The 15,074-nt window shown below is 44.1% G+C and overlaps 2 protein-coding genes and 1 pseudogene across 2 annotated transcripts in view; 2 read left to right on the forward strand and 1 right to left on the reverse strand.

Moving 5' to 3' along the window:
* The window catches only part of LOC104822721 (heat shock protein 90-2), a 3,152-nt gene extending 480 nt beyond the window's left edge, over window positions 1-2,672 (forward strand). The window contains exons 2-4 of the mRNA XM_010554048.2: window positions 1-8; window positions 438-579; window positions 687-2,672. Of these exons, the coding sequence (XP_010552350.1) occupies window positions 1-8; window positions 438-579; window positions 687-2,521 (1,985 nt within the window). The 3' untranslated portion in view covers window positions 2,522-2,672. The remainder of the gene's footprint in view (window positions 9-437; window positions 580-686) is intronic.
* Window positions 2,673-2,818: 146 nt separating this feature from the next.
* LOC104822784 lies at window positions 2,819-14,560 on the forward strand (annotated as a pseudogene).
* On the reverse strand, window positions 5,602-7,264 carry LOC104822720 (probable LRR receptor-like serine/threonine-protein kinase At1g05700). The gene is made up of 4 exons (XM_010554047.2): window positions 6,773-7,264; window positions 6,604-6,675; window positions 6,448-6,519; window positions 5,602-6,362 (listed from the first exon to the last, which is right to left on the reverse strand). Exons 1-4 carry the CDS (start codon window positions 6,847-6,849, stop codon window positions 6,176-6,178), a joined length of 408 nt encoding a protein of 135 aa, XP_010552349.1. The 5' UTR covers window positions 6,850-7,264; the 3' UTR covers window positions 5,602-6,175.
* Window positions 14,561-15,074: the final 514 nt, after the last annotated feature.

The following is a 15,074-nucleotide window of genomic DNA, read 5'->3' on the forward strand; positions in this document are numbered from 1 at the left end:
CTTCCGATGTTCGTTTTCTCTCTCTTTCTTTTTTGGATTTTGTGTGTAATCTTAAGCATCTAGCCGTCATGGTTTTATGATTTTTTCGGTCTGTTCTGAATTCATGGCTGATTGATGATTTGTGTTGCTTCTATCGTATTCTCTTTCGACCAGTTAGGTTTCCTATCTAGTGGGCAATTTGTTTACTTTGTTATGTTAATTTTGATTGTCGTTGGGTTTCGTTTCGTCGTACTAGATTGGATTTTTCGAGATTTTTTTCCGGGAGAAGTCTGGATTCGTTCATCGTCGTTTGGTGCCAGTTGTTAATGCTGAGGTTTCCGTGTAGGCTACTGATCTGAATATGGATTCGTAGAATAATTGCTTGGTGTTGATGCTTGACCGTATATTTTGGATCAATTTTTCCACTTTCGTCCTGATGATTTCATTGTCTGTGACAGGCCTTGGACAAGATCAGATTCGAAAGCTTGACAGACAAAAGCAAGCTCGATGGTCAGCCGGAGCTTTTCATCCGCATTGTTCCCGACAAGACCAACAACACACTGACCATTATCGACAGTGGTGTTGGCATGACAAAAGCTGGTGAGTGACTCATTGATGCTGTAAATCCTGTAGTTTTTCTGAATATGCATGTTTTGATGTTCTGTTTGCTTAGATTCTGGGATTTGATGGACAATGTCTGTTTCCAGATCTCGTGAACAATCTCGGGACCATTGCGAGATCGGGTACTAAAGAGTTCATGGAAGCTCTGGCTGCCGGTGCCGACGTGAGCATGATTGGACAATTCGGTGTGGGTTTCTATTCGGCTTACTTGGTTGCCGACAAGGTCGTTGTTACCACAAAGCACAACGACGACGAGCAGTACGTGTGGGAATCCCAAGCTGGTGGATCATTCACTGTGACAAGAGATACCTCGGGTGAGAACCTCGGAAGGGGTACAAAGATGACTCTCTTCCTCAAAGAAGATCAGCTTGAGTACCTCGAGGAGCGCCGTCTCAAGGATTTGATCAAGAAGCACTCCGAATTCATCAGCTACCCGATCTCTCTGTGGGTTGAGAAGACCATCGAGAAGGAAATCTCTGACGACGAGGATGAGGAAGAGAAGAAGGATGAGGAGGGGAAAGTTGAGGAAGTTGACGAGGAGAAAGAGAAGGACGAGAAAAAGAAGAAGAAGATCAAGGAGGTGTCGCATGAGTGGTCATTGGTGAACAAGCAGAAACCCATCTGGATGAGGAAACCCGAGGAGATCACGAAGGAGGAATACGCTGCCTTCTACAAGAGCCTCTCCAACGACTGGGAGGAGCACTTGGCCGTGAAGCATTTCTCAGTCGAGGGTCAGCTTGAGTTCAAGGCCATTTTGTTTGTTCCAAAGAGAGCGCCTTTCGATCTCTTTGACACCAGGAAGAAGCTTAACAACATCAAGCTCTATGTCAGACGTGTCTTTATCATGGACAACTGTGAGGATATCATCCCTGAGTACCTCAGCTTCGTCAAGGGTATTGTTGACTCCGAGGATTTACCTCTCAACATCTCCCGAGAAATGCTTCAGCAGAACAAGATCCTGAAGGTCATCCGCAAGAACCTTGTCAAGAAATGCATCGAGCTCTTCTTCGAAATTGCCGAGAACAAGGAAGACTATGACAAATTCTATGAGGCATTCTCTAAGAACCTCAAGCTTGGAATCCACGAGGATTCCACCAACCGGGCCAAGATCGCGGAACTCCTCCGGTACCACTCGACCAAGAGCGGGGATGAACTGACCAGCCTTAAAGATTACGTAACCCGGATGAAGGAAGGCCAGAACGACATCTACTACATCACCGGCGAGAGCAAGAAGGCGGTCGAGAACTCCCCCTTCCTCGAGAAACTCAAGAAGAAAGGATACGAAGTCCTTTACATGGTGGACGCCATTGATGAATACGCAATCGGTCAGCTCAAGGAGTTTGAGGGCAAGAAGCTGGTCTCAGCCACAAAGGAGGGTCTCAAGCTAGACGAGACAGAGGACGAGAAGCAGAAGAAAGAGGCACTGAAGGAGAAATTCGAAGGTCTGTGCAAGGTGATAAAGGATGTTCTCGGGGACAAGGTTGAGAAGGTGATTGTGTCCGACCGTGTTGTGGACTCGCCTTGTTGCCTGGTGACTGGAGAGTATGGATGGACGGCCAACATGGAGAGGATAATGAAGGCTCAAGCTCTGAGAGACAGCAGCATGGCGGGTTACATGTCGAGCAAGAAGACGATGGAGATCAATCCCGAGAACCCCATCATGGACGAGCTCAGGAAGAGAGCGGATGCCGACAAGAACGACAAGTCGGTGAAAGATCTCGTCCTGCTCCTGTTCGAGACCGCCCTCCTGACATCTGGGTTCAGTCTGGACGACCCGAACACGTTTGGGAACAGGATACATAGGATGCTGAAGCTGGGGCTGAGCATTGACGAGGATGTTGCCGGGGAAGCTGACTCTGATATGCCTCCGCTTGAGGACGACGTGGATGCTGAGGGCAGCAAGATGGAGGAAGTCGACTAAACTCTCTTACAGTTATTTAGACTGTCTTTTTTGTTATTTAAAAGAAACTTGTTGGTGGATTTGGTCGGACGATGGGGTTGCGGAGCGATTCGGCATCGTTATTAATCATTGTGTTGCATCTTATGATTTGAGAACCTCTAGTTTTTGTTGCCGTTGGGTGTTGTTCTTTCTCTATGCGTTTTGGTATTTTCTCTCAGTTCATAATTGGTTATTAGCCTGTTCCTAATCTCAGCCCAAAGTAATAATTAATCTTCAAGATGTGGCTCAGCTCAGTGACATGGGCCGGGTACTATTCTTATCTGTTGGGCTATTTAATAAGAAACGGCGTGTAGTTCGTTCATGGAGGAAAAAACGGCGTGACTTCTCCGGCGTAAAAGCGGCAATCCCAAACGGCATCGTTTCGCCGTTCTGTTTGAATCCCTGAGTCAGGTTTGATTTTTGCAATTTTCCGCTCTTGCGAGCGTACTCGAGTGAGTCGAGGGTTTCTCCCCGCTTTGCTGCGTGAGAAGGGAACCAAAAAGTAAAATTCGTTGTTTGTCGATTCTCTGTTTCTTGGATCCACCGGGGCAGACAATCTTCCGATGGGAAAGAGGGAGCGTCGTCTCGCGGCTATGAGTAACGCCAGTCGCCGTGTCAAGCTGGGTCTCTTCGCGGAGCCCTCTGGTACCTGTTCCTCTCCCTTCTTCCATCTAATTTCGTCATGAATTCGTGGTAATTTCATCGACTCTTCTGAACGCTTTGTTCGTGTTTTTCCCCGGTTCAATTGTTACAATCCCTGTGTTGTCGGGGAACATCCAGAGAAAGGTGGAGTTATACATGAACAATCCATATTCGAATTTAGGCATTTCCAAAATACACACTTGGCTTTGATCTCTTTTTCTACTTTGGCTCATGGAGTATGATTAAATTTCAATGAACAACTCGATTGTTTTTTTTCTTCTTTCTGGTGGTTTTGGAAACTGTGCAATAATTTGTCCAACAAAACGGAAATTGAAAATCTCTAGTGCAGTATTTGTTTCCCCAACGTTCCCTGTTTGGCGTTCTTAATGATCTCTTTGATGTTTGAAGGAGATTTGGGTTGCTCGGATGTGGGCGATAGAGATGAGCGGGAACAAACAGACCCCAATGATACCCAATTCACCTTCTTCTTCAGGTGGGTTCTGTCAGTTATCTTCGAATTCGCTATGTAGCGAAGGACATGAGTGTTTGGCATGTTAATGGTGCCGAAAACAAAAAAGAAACAGAAAAAAAAAGGAAGCTCCTGTTTGTGTGCAAAGACATGTAGTGTAGTGTCGGTTGCCCCAAAATTTCTTCTGAAAGCGTATGGTGGCTGTGGTCTTGAGGACATTCATTTGAGATCAGTTCAGACCCTGCCTCTGTGGTATTTTGAATGTGTCCTGCACCCTTATGCTCTATTTTGCAGCTTCAAAAGCTTTGTGGGGGGCTTTCTTCTGCGAACATCTCACAGCGGTTCGTATATCTCTGGCTTTATTGGCTTTCAATGGTTAATCTGACGGTTTTTATGTAGTTGTAACTGGTGGCTGAAAAATCTTTCTCGATGTCACTCTTGATCCTTTTCCTTTAAATTATTGCAGCTTAAACATAACCCACCACTATTACTTTAGTCAGTTCCTGTAATTGACATCTAAGTATGTGGTCAGTGGGTTTTCCGACATTTGACGTGCAAGCTTTTTCTTTTTCAGGTCAGAAAACAGAAAACCCTCTACTTTTCCTTGGGCAGTACAGTGACGATGAGCCGAAAATATCGGTTAAGAGAGATAATGCTGCTGCTGTGGATAGTTCATTAGCCCATAACAAGGAGCAGGTAATGAATGGTATTTAATTTTTGAAAAAACCGTGTCCTGGTAATGATTGTAATTTTTTATCTATCGGCTATTATCTTGGTCTTGTTGGTATCAGTTTGTCGTAATTATGGGGAAGAATTATTTTTTCTCTGAGCCAGGCAGAGGGATCTGCTCATGGAGCTTGCAAAGATGCGAATGTCAAATCTGATGCAAACTCTGTTATGCAGACAATCAATGAAAAGCGCACATCGATGGATTCTTGTGCATCTGATGTTATGGGTGAAAAGGATGGCGGTGAAGTCACAGCAAGTGATTATATTGCCTCAGTTGGACTGCACAACCAACCCAACTCCTCAATGCAAGCCTCCAATACTGTGTCTTCTGAGCTCCATGTTACGGGGGATGTTTCTTCATACTGGGAGCTGATCTTGCATGAAGAAAGTAATCAGTATTACTACTGGAATATAGAAACTGGTGAAACTTCATGGGAAGTTCCCGAGGTTTTGGCTCAAACTTCCGGAGTGAGTTATGATCAGAAAACATATGCAACCGGGCTGGCCCGACCCGACCATTTTGACACCCCTGGGTTTGTATGGGTCCAACTTAGTTCTAAGTGTGGAACCAAGCCAGTCTCTACCTGTCCAAAATATTATCTCGGGACCTGACAGCTTGACTTCCCAGAAGACAGTGGATATTATTGAACATCAAACAGATTTGTCGAATGACAGATGCAAAAGCAAAGATCTTAAAAGCAAACCTTTGCTAACTGATGGCAATGGAAGTGTGAGTGTCAGAGAACCGCTGTTAATTCTCCACCATGTTGCGAGGAACTTGCAGGTCCAGGAAACTCATCAGAATACGCGCTTGCAAATTCTGACAAATGAGCAGCCGCTGATCTCCCTGTGCATTTGCTGGAGAAACTGAGGTTGTTGGAAAAGTAAGCAATTCTTGTTTGACTTTCCTTGTTACTCATATTTTTTAAACAAAGACACGATAAATCCTCTATTCTTTTTGAAGCTTGATCTACTCAACTACTTACCTGTGTTACAGGTCTCATGGAAACTTGCCCAGCCATGAACGGATATCGAAGTACATTCTGGAGGTTGAGGTTAGACATTCGGATATCAAGGCTCTCATATCGGAATCGGATTCCTCATCTCTAGTCTCATTTTGGTTTCACAGTGAGAAGCAGCTCAGTCGTCTGGAAGATAGTATGAACAATGAATTCTACGAGCTCGCAAAGTCCGCTGTAATGGATGATATTGCAGCAACTAACTGAACTTCCGTGGAAGAAAAGGAGAAATCAGTAGAATCGGCTGGTGTAACTGCTTTAGATGAAATGCCTGAGAAGACCACTTTACCAGTTGTGGAAGTTGTTGACATGGAAATTGAACTTCCTCTGTGTCCTGTCCAAACCTGACACATCTAAAGCTGTTTCATTGAACTCGTACTCAGTCATTCCACTCTCTATCCTCGGCAACGATGAACGTATGGAAGCAGTTTCTCTCCGACGTAACGACGGGCCACTTGTTGCCATGACTGTCCTATGAATTGGATGACCTGCAGGAAATAACATTACAGTATTTAGACCATCGTTGTGTAATTTAAGCGTGTAGACAGGTGTGAAGGGTACCTCGTTTTCGCCTTGTCGTGAGGAAAAACAGTATTATCGTAGATACAGAAATGAGGAGAAAGAACCCTGCAACTGATGCCAATAATGGAACGTCGAATCTCGGAAGTTTCTTCTTCTTCTCGGGCTTGCTTTGTAGAATCTCACAGGAACTTACCGAGCAAACACTAGGATTTCCAATGAGACTGCAATAGGATAAAGCGTTCAAACGAGGCGAGATTAGCCGGAATGAACAAGCAAACACGGTAGATTGCTTGATCCAAAATCGATATCCGTAACTCGTATAGAGGAATCGGGAGGCAAGGAAGAGAAAACGAAGGTATGATACTGTAATGACAAGCCATCCCTTGTTCTTGCAACGAGCTCAGATGGTATAGGACCCGTAAGCTGATTGTTTGACAAATCTCTGCAAAGGCGAAGAAAGCAAAGTCATTTGCTAAAACTTAAAGCTATGAAATCCTATCTTCGGCCGGCCGCTCGAAAGTACGCACAGGATCCTCAGAAATTGAAGTTGAGCTAGGAAAGCCGGTACAGGTCCAGACAGATTGTTATTTGACAAGTCCCTGAAAGCCACAAGACCCGAAATTCAGCGTGCAATATCGTCATGGTTCAGGGTTATATTCAACACGGACATGAGAACTACTTACAGAACTTGTAATCGTTCGAGACGTGATATATCGGGAACTATCACTCCTGCCAATCCAGAAGATGACAAGTTCCTGTTTATTCCATGGAGCAATTACAATTAAGAGCCTGACCACTGGCTGAAAACCATTCCCCTAGGAGGAAGCGAGAGCGTAATAAGATGATTCTTACAGGGCTACGATTCTAGGCGAGACTGTACCATTGTCGTAACTGCAAGTTATCCCATCCCACGAGTAGGCTCGAGGCATGCATGGATCTCCTTGCCAGTTGCTCTTCTTGATCCGATATGCAGATTTACAACTGAGATCCACAAAGATTATTAGTTGTCGGGTATCAGAAAACACGGAATCCGAAAAAAAGATCGGTCGGCCAACGAGAAGAACTTACGATCATTCTGATCGGTGGGAGACTCAGGGAGTTTATTAGCAAAGTAGACCTCCATGGCATTGATAAGTGGTGGGAGAGTTGAGTTCTGTGTCTGAACCACGGAAAAATCGAAGCTTTGATCTTTCAAAGACTCTGTCCCATCTGCTGTGCCATCGATAGTTTCATCTGATGGCAATATTTTAGGTCAAACAGATCAATCCAACCTTCGTACAAACGCTGCAGATGCAACTGTTCCACCTCCTCCTGGCAAGGAATGGATTCCGCCACCACCGTCCTGATACTGAAGAGGCTCCCCCCCTCCCCCCCCCACCGGACACTGATGATGAACCAATTCCTCCTCCTCCTGCAGTTAATGGACAGGTTCCTCTACCTCCAGCCAGTGAACTTCAGGGACTTTCATACATTGCCACCTCAATCTTATGCTCAACAGTGGGCTACTTATGCAGCACAGTACAACTTGTCCTGTCCAGCAACCAATTTTCTATACTATAGCAATGTTGTTACTGAAACTCCCAACAGTCAGTACTATGGCCCTGTTGACGGGTCTCAAGTCTTGCTGCCCCAAAATCATCTTTTTATTGTGAAACTGTTTCTGGTACAAGTAGTGAGTTTGCGCCTGGGATATAGCCGATGGGGTCGAAGCTTATTACAATTTCAAAGAAGGAACAGCTCCCCTGTTTCCTGTTGTTGGTTCGGCAGAGTCATCACTGCATCACACTGGTGTTGGTTCTGTTAATCACACTGCTGTTACTGTTCAATCTACCGATGTTTCTGTGGTCTTGGAATGTGGTCTTGGAACCTAGCTCCACAGCCAATAATCATATTATTGGTGGATCCAGTAAATTGTTTTCTACCGGGACTCCTTCCTCTTCTTCTACTACTCATGTCAAAGATAGTATTCCTGTTTGCTCTCAACCAACAGATGTTGTCATGGCTGCAGTTGCTAATGCAATTGTACTGGGAAAAGGTCAATCTAAAGGTATGTTTGGTGAACTGATATATATGTCACCATGGTGTTGAAGCATTTTACAACTCTTTGGCTTTGTTTGTCAGCTACACGGCCTAAAAAGCGCTCAGTACTCACAGTTGCATCCACTTTGAGGTTAAATAAAAAAGTCTCAAGTTTGGTGGACAAGGTATGGTATCTGTTAAGGTTCTGTGTAGTCAATCAGCCTCTGAGAGAAACTCCAGCAGCTTTATTGATCACCAAAACCAGGTACACCTTGGATAGCTTTGATTAGAGAGAGGCCCCTACTCTCTTCCCCACACAATTTCTCCTATAGAATCTGCGTACCCTCCAATATCCCTTCTCCTAACTATTTATACAATCCCATCCTAACAGAATCTCTAACTACTTACAACTAATACAACACACAACTAACAATCCAAACAAACCACAACATATATGATATCTACAAAACCAAACAAACAATCACTTAGCTGCGTACCTTTGCTCTCTGACATTACCTCTGCTTCAGCTGTTCCTGACTGTTTCTCCAGCCCCTTCCTCAGCTCCTTCAGCTCCCTCTCTGACATTCCCTCTGCTTCAGCTGTTCCTGACTGTTTCTCCAGCCCCTTCCTCAGCTCCTTCAGCTCCCTTCAAGCTCTTTCTGCCCCTCACATATACTCTGAAGTACTTATCAATACCCTCCCCTTTTTGTTTCAGCTTGTCCTCAAGCTGGAAGGTAGGAAACTGTTTCTTCAAATCTTCAGCCACCTCCCATGTTGTCTCATGCTCTGGTAAATCCTGCCATTCAATCAACACTTCTAGCAAACCATCCTTAGAATACCTGAAATCCTTTATCTCTTTCGGTTGAACTTGCAGCTCCAACTCTTCTGTCAACTGAGTAGGGATTTGAATAGGTTGCAAATTGCTGCCCAATGCCCTCTTAAGCTGAGAAATGTGAAAAACAGGGTGAATACTGCAATTCTTAGGTAAACTCAGTTTATATGCTACCTTTCCCACCCGAGCTTCCACTTGAAATGGACCGTAGAATCTAGCAGCCAACTTCTGGTTACCTCTTACTGCCAGTGTTTTCTGCCTGTAAGGTCTGATCTTCAAATACACCCAGTCCCCAACTCCCAAAACCACTTCTCTTCTTCCCTTATCAGCTACAGCCTTCATCTTCTGTTGCGCAGTCTGTAATCTCTGCTTAATCTCCTCCAACATTCTGTCTCTTTCCTTCAGTGCCTTCTCCAACTCAAAATTTGTTGTTGATCCCTCCTCAAACTTCATCAATACTGGTGGTTCTCTGCCATATACAATCTGAAAAGGAGTAGTCTGTATTGTAGTGTGAAAGGCTGTGTTATACCAAAATTCTGCCCAGCTCAAAAATTGAAGCCATTTCCTCGGATGTGTGTTGGCATAACATCTCAAATACGTCTCCAAACATCTGTTCAACACCTCTGTTTGCCCATCCGTTTGCGGGTGATAGGCTGTGCTGTATTTTAGTTTCGTTCCCGCCATCCTGAACAGCTCTGACCAAAAATTACTAAGGAAAATCTTATCCCGATCCGACACTATCGTTTTTGGGAATCCATGCAATCTCACTACTTCTTGCACGAATGCCTTAGCAACAACCATAGCTGTGAAAGGGTGTTTTAATGCTATGAAATGAGCATATTTACTAAGTCTATCAACTACAACCAACACAACATTATAACCTGCTGATCGTGGTAGACCTTCAATGAAGTCCATTGACACATCCTCCCAAACCCTTTGAGGAATAGGTAAGGGCTGTAGTAACCCTGCTGGTGCCAGCGTTGAGTATTTCTGACTCTGACATGTTGCACATTCTGCAACATATTTCCTAATATCCGCCTTCATCCCCATCCAATGAAATACCTCTTGAATCCTCTTTAACGTTTTCAACACTCCTGAGTGGCCTCCCACTACACTGTCATGAAACTCAGCCAAAATTGTCATGATAAAATTTGAGTGTCGAGGTACCACTAACCTGTTCTTATACCTCAAGCTCCCTTGTATCATGTGATACTTCCCCACCTTTTGCTGCCCTTCTTTCAACTTATCCACAATGTCCTTTAGTTCCATATCCTGCTCTATTTCTTTCTCAATCTCTTCCAACTGAATACTTCTCGGAATTGTTACTGCTAAGGCCATCAATGTTGAACCCATATTTGCTTCCTGTGGCATTCTGGACAGGCCATCTGCTGCCTTATTCTCCACTCCTGGCCTGTAGATAATCTGAAAATCATAACCTAACAGCTTAGTCAGCCAACGTTGGTACTCCATACTCACCTCGCGTTGTTCCAGGAGAAATTTTAGTGCCTTCTGATCTGTGCACACCAGAAAATGTCTTCCCAATAGGTAATGTCTCCAACGTTGAATAGCTAGAACTACCGCCATTAGTTCTCTTTCGTAAACTGGTTTCAATCTCTCCCTATCTGACAAAGCTTGACTAAAGAAGGCAATTGGTCTATGCTTCTGCATTAGGACTGCTCCAATGCCAAACCCTGAGGCATCCGTTTCAACCACAAAAACATCTCGGAAATCTGGTAATCCCAGAACAGGGGCAGTTATCATTGCTTGTTTTAACTTCCCGAATGCACTCGAAGCATTTTCAGACCAATGAAACCCGTCTTTCTTTAGCAAGTCTGTCAAGGGACGAGCTATAGTGCCATAATCTTTCACAAAACGTCTGTAGTAACCTGTCAACCCCAAGAACCCTCTCAGTTCCTTTACATTGCTCGGTGTGGGCCATCTCTGCATGGCTGCTGTCTTAGTATGATCTGTTGAAACTCCCTCCTGGGAGATTATATGACCCAAGTAATCAATCTGCCTTCTCCCAAACTCACACTTCTTCTTGTTAGCATACAACTTGTGTTGCTGTAAGACTGTTAACACTTCCTTCAAATGAGTTGCATGTTGCTTCACTGTCTTGCTATACACTAAGATATCATCAAAGAATACCAGCACAAATCTTCGAAGAAAAGGCCTGAAAATCTCGTTCATCAAGGCTTGAAATGTGGCTGGAGCGTTAGTAAGGCCGAATGGCATCACTAAAAACTCATAGTGACCATCGTGCGTTCTAAATGCTGTCTTATGAATGTCTTCTGCTCTCATTCTGATCTGATGATACCCAGACCTTAAGTCTAGTTTCGAAAATACCACTGCTCCATGTAACTCATCCAACAGTTGGTCTATCATGGGTATTGGGAACTTATCCGAGACTGTAACCTTGTTCAACGCTCGGTAATCTATGCAAAACCTCCAGCTCCCATCTTTTTTCTTTACTAGTAATACAGGACTTGAAAAAGGGCTCTGGCTTGGTCTTACAATGCCAGCCTTTAACATGTCTTTTACTAGCTTTTCAATCTCCTCCTTGTGGGCATGTGGATATCTGTATGGTCTGACACTTACAGGACCTGTGCCCTCTTTCAAAGTTATTGGATGTTCTCTCCCTCTCAATGGTGGAAGTTCTGTAGGAATGTCGAACACTGAACCAAATTCCTCCAACACTGTCTGTAATACTTCTGGAAGTTCTGTACTTAACTCTCCACTCCCTTCCAATGCTCCTAACTTCACTATATAGGACTGATCTCCTTCACATACTGATTTTATCAATGATCTCAGTGTCACCAATGAATTGTGCAAAGAAGGGTCACCTGTAACTGTCACCACTGAGGCTCCCTGATTGAACTTCATTTCTAATCCTTGAAAATCCATTTGAATCTTCCCCAGCTTTTGCAACCACTGTACTCCTAAGATCATGTCTGCACTTCCCAGTTCTAGAGGAAGAAAATCTTCTATGATTTCCAATTGTTGCAGCTGTACCTTCACTGCTTTACACACTCCTTTTCCTCTAACTTTCATTCCCGTGCCCAGCGAGACTCCAAACTGTGTATTACCTCCAGCCTTCAACTCCAACTTCCTCATTAACTTCAAAGATATGAAGTTATGAGTTGCTCCACTATCTATTAGCACTATCACTTGTTGATTTCCCACTGTTCCTCGAACTTTTAATGTTCTTGGAGAAGTTAATCCCACCACTGAATTTAGTGACAATTCAGCAAACTCCCCCTCTTTTTCTTGGTTTTCTTCCTCCATCTCACCCTCCTCTTCTGTGTCCTCTATTGTATCTCTTATCTCCTCTGCTAGAATTACCTGTAGCTCCTTCTGTTTGCATCTATGCCCCACAAAGAATTTCTCATCGCACCTGAAACACAACCCTTTTCTTCTTTTTTCTTCAAATTCTGCATCCGACATCCTCTTGAATGTTGATTTCTTCCCTTGACCCCCTTCCTCAACTTGGTTCCCTTTCCCTCCTGTAACTGTTTTCTCCTTGTCTTGAAAACTGGTTCTGAAAAACTGATTCTGAGACTTGTGATACTCAGATGGTACTGATACTGTTCTGAATGTCGATCCTGAACTTCCTGGTTTCATACTTCTACCTTCTCCTCCCCATTTTCCCATACACATAGTGCTCAGCTTACTATCCTCGATGCTTAAGGCTACATCCACTATCTCGTCCATTCCTTTAGGTCGCAAAACTCGTAACACCTCCATAATTTCTGTTTTTAATCCTTTCTTAAACGTGCTTTCTATCATTTCTTCTGGAGTATGTGGGACTTGAGCTATCAATTCCTCAAAATCACACAAATATTCCTCCACCGTACCTGTTTGCCTTAATGCAAGAAGTCTGTCGAACGGTGATCCCAGCCTCTTCCCTCCAAACCTTCTGCTCATTCTCTCTTTTACGTCTTCCCAGTTTCTGAATGGTTTCTTCCCATTCTGATAGTCATACCAGCTCAAAACATGTCCGTCTATACACATGGCTACCAGTCTCAATTTCTCCTGTTCTGAACACTGTCCCATCTTGAAATACCTTTCTGCTCTTGTAATCCAGGCGTTCACATTTACGCCTTCAAACACTGGCATCTCAATTCGTTTGAAATGCGAACTACTGCTCCCGACGAATCGCTCTTGGTGACGCGTGTCGTCATCTTCTTCGGATTTCGGAATCGAAACCCTAACTTCTTGTTCGACCTCCTGAGCTTGATCGCCTCCTATTTTCGGATCTGGATCTCCACTCGTCTTCGGATTTGAATCCTTCGTGCTTTGCGATCTTTCCGGTACTGTTGTCGGCGGCGGAAAACCATCAGGACCAGTTTGCCGATGATCGCGACCTCCTTCCAGTATCTGACAGATTCGCGCTAGCATTTGTTCCATTGGATCAATTCTTGCACATTTCTTTTGTAAATCCTCCATCTGTGCGCACTGTTTTTGTAATTCCGCCATTGTTACCTCGATTTTCTCGCATCTGTCGACCATCGCATCTTCCAATTTCCCCAAACGTTGACTATTGTTCTTCTTCATGGTTCAGACTTGCTCTGATACCAATCTGTTAAGGTTCTGTGTAGTCAATCAGCCTCTGAGAGAAACTCCAGCAGCTTTATTGATCACCAAAACCAGGTACACCTTGGATAGCTTTGATTAGAGAGAGGCCCCTACTCTCTTCCCCACACAATTTCTCCTATAGAATCTGCGTACCCTCCAATATCCCTTCTCCTAACTATTTATACAATCCCATCCTAACAGAATCTCTAACTACTTACAACTAATACAACACACAACTAACAATCCAAACAAACCACAACATATATGATATCTACAAAACCAAACAAACAATCACTTAGCTGCGTACCTTTGCTCTCTGACATTACCTCTGCTTCAGCTGTTCCTGACTGTTTCTCCAGCCCCTTCCTCAGCTCCTTCAGCTCCCTTCAAGCTCTTTCTGCCCCTCACATATACTCTGAAGTACTTATCAGTATCCTATCGTCTTTGCGCATGTTCTCTATTCCTGGCAAAAAAGGGCCTGTGTCTTATTAAGTTTCTTGGGATTAGAAGTAAGGATGTACTACTTTTTGTTCAGTGAAAAGCTGCGAAAGATGAGCTAAATGAGAGCGAAGAGGAAGAACCAGAGAGATCGTATGAGATTCTAGAAAGGAAGAGACAACGAGAAATTGAGGAATCGAAAGCTCATCAAATCGCCAGTGGAGAAGCTAAAGACAACGCTAATTTCCAACCCCTTGGTGGTGACTGGTGAGTTCATCCTTTTGAGATACCCGGTTGGCTTTATGTTGTCATCTCTCAATTTCTCAAAGGAATTCCCGTTACTGTTTGGTACATAGGCCTCCATCGGTTTGATCTTTGATTGATTCATTGCCCTCATCTAACCTATGTTAATGTGGCCAAAACAGGCGTGAGAAAGTGAAATGAAGGAAACAGGAAGCAGCCCGAAAAGCTGCGGAATCGGAGCCTACAAAAGACCAAAACCAGAAGCCTGATCTGAAACAAATGTCGGGGGATCTCCCCTCGGGATGGCAGGTACCCCACCCCTTTTTCAAAACAACTTTCTTACAGATCATGTCTCTCAAAGCTCATATATATATATATATATATATATTTGAAACGTATTAACGCAAACAACACGCATGTTCCTTCCTCCATGGAATTGGAAGGCATATTGGGACGAGAGCGCCAAAAATGTATACTACGGGAATACCATTACGTCTTAGACATCATGGACCCTTCCCTCCACCACCAGTTAAGGTGATCCCTTCAGTCTTTTTGGTTTTTTATCATATGTCCAATACCACTTTCCCTATATTTTGCTTTCTTCCTTCCTTCAAGCATTGTCATAATGTTGATTTTTGTTTTCTCAAGACAGAGATACATAGAGACTCGTTTCGGTATACAAGAGCGTGCCTTTGAGGGAGAGTCTTCATACAAAAAAAACCGTGGTCGAGGATGGGAGGGATGTGGAAGTCTTTCAAGTTTCATCGACCCTCGTCCGTACAATATGTAATGTTATGTATACTATTCCCCAAGTTACAAACAAGAAACGATCATCCCATATTGTCACCGGTGCCTGATTTAGAAGAACCCATCATGGAAAGGTTGATAGGTACCGAAATGCCACGTGGCATTCTGCTGCTGCTGCTGCTATGTCGTCGGTGGTAGCGGCACCTGAAGGAGCCAGGGTGGGTGGTTGGGGCGCAGAGGCAGTTGAACCTCCCGCTCGACGACCTCCCCATGACCGAGCCAGAGCCAGAGCCCCTGCCA

Source organism: Tarenaya hassleriana, unplaced genomic scaffold (genome assembly GCF_000463585.1).
Source record: "Tarenaya hassleriana unplaced genomic scaffold, ASM46358v1 Cleome37, whole genome shotgun sequence".
Classification (NCBI taxonomy): Eukaryota; Viridiplantae; Streptophyta; class Magnoliopsida; order Brassicales; family Cleomaceae; genus Tarenaya; species Tarenaya hassleriana.

What these genes read in the sequence shown, in the direction of transcription:
- LOC104822720 (XM_010554047.2), bottom strand. Translation starts at nt 6,849, where the DNA reads ATGCCTCGAGCCTACTCGTGGGATGGGATAACTTGCAGTTACGACAAT. An exon ending in TCGCCTAGAATCGTAGCCCT is followed by an intron (nt 6,676 to 6,772) that starts GTAAGAATCATC and finishes TGGAATAAACAG; the next exon opens with GAACTTGTCATCTTCTGGAT. An exon ending in CTCGAACGATTACAAGTTCT is followed by an intron (nt 6,520 to 6,603) that starts GTAAGTAGTTCT and finishes TGTGGCTTTCAG; the next exon opens with GGACTTGTCAAATAACAATC.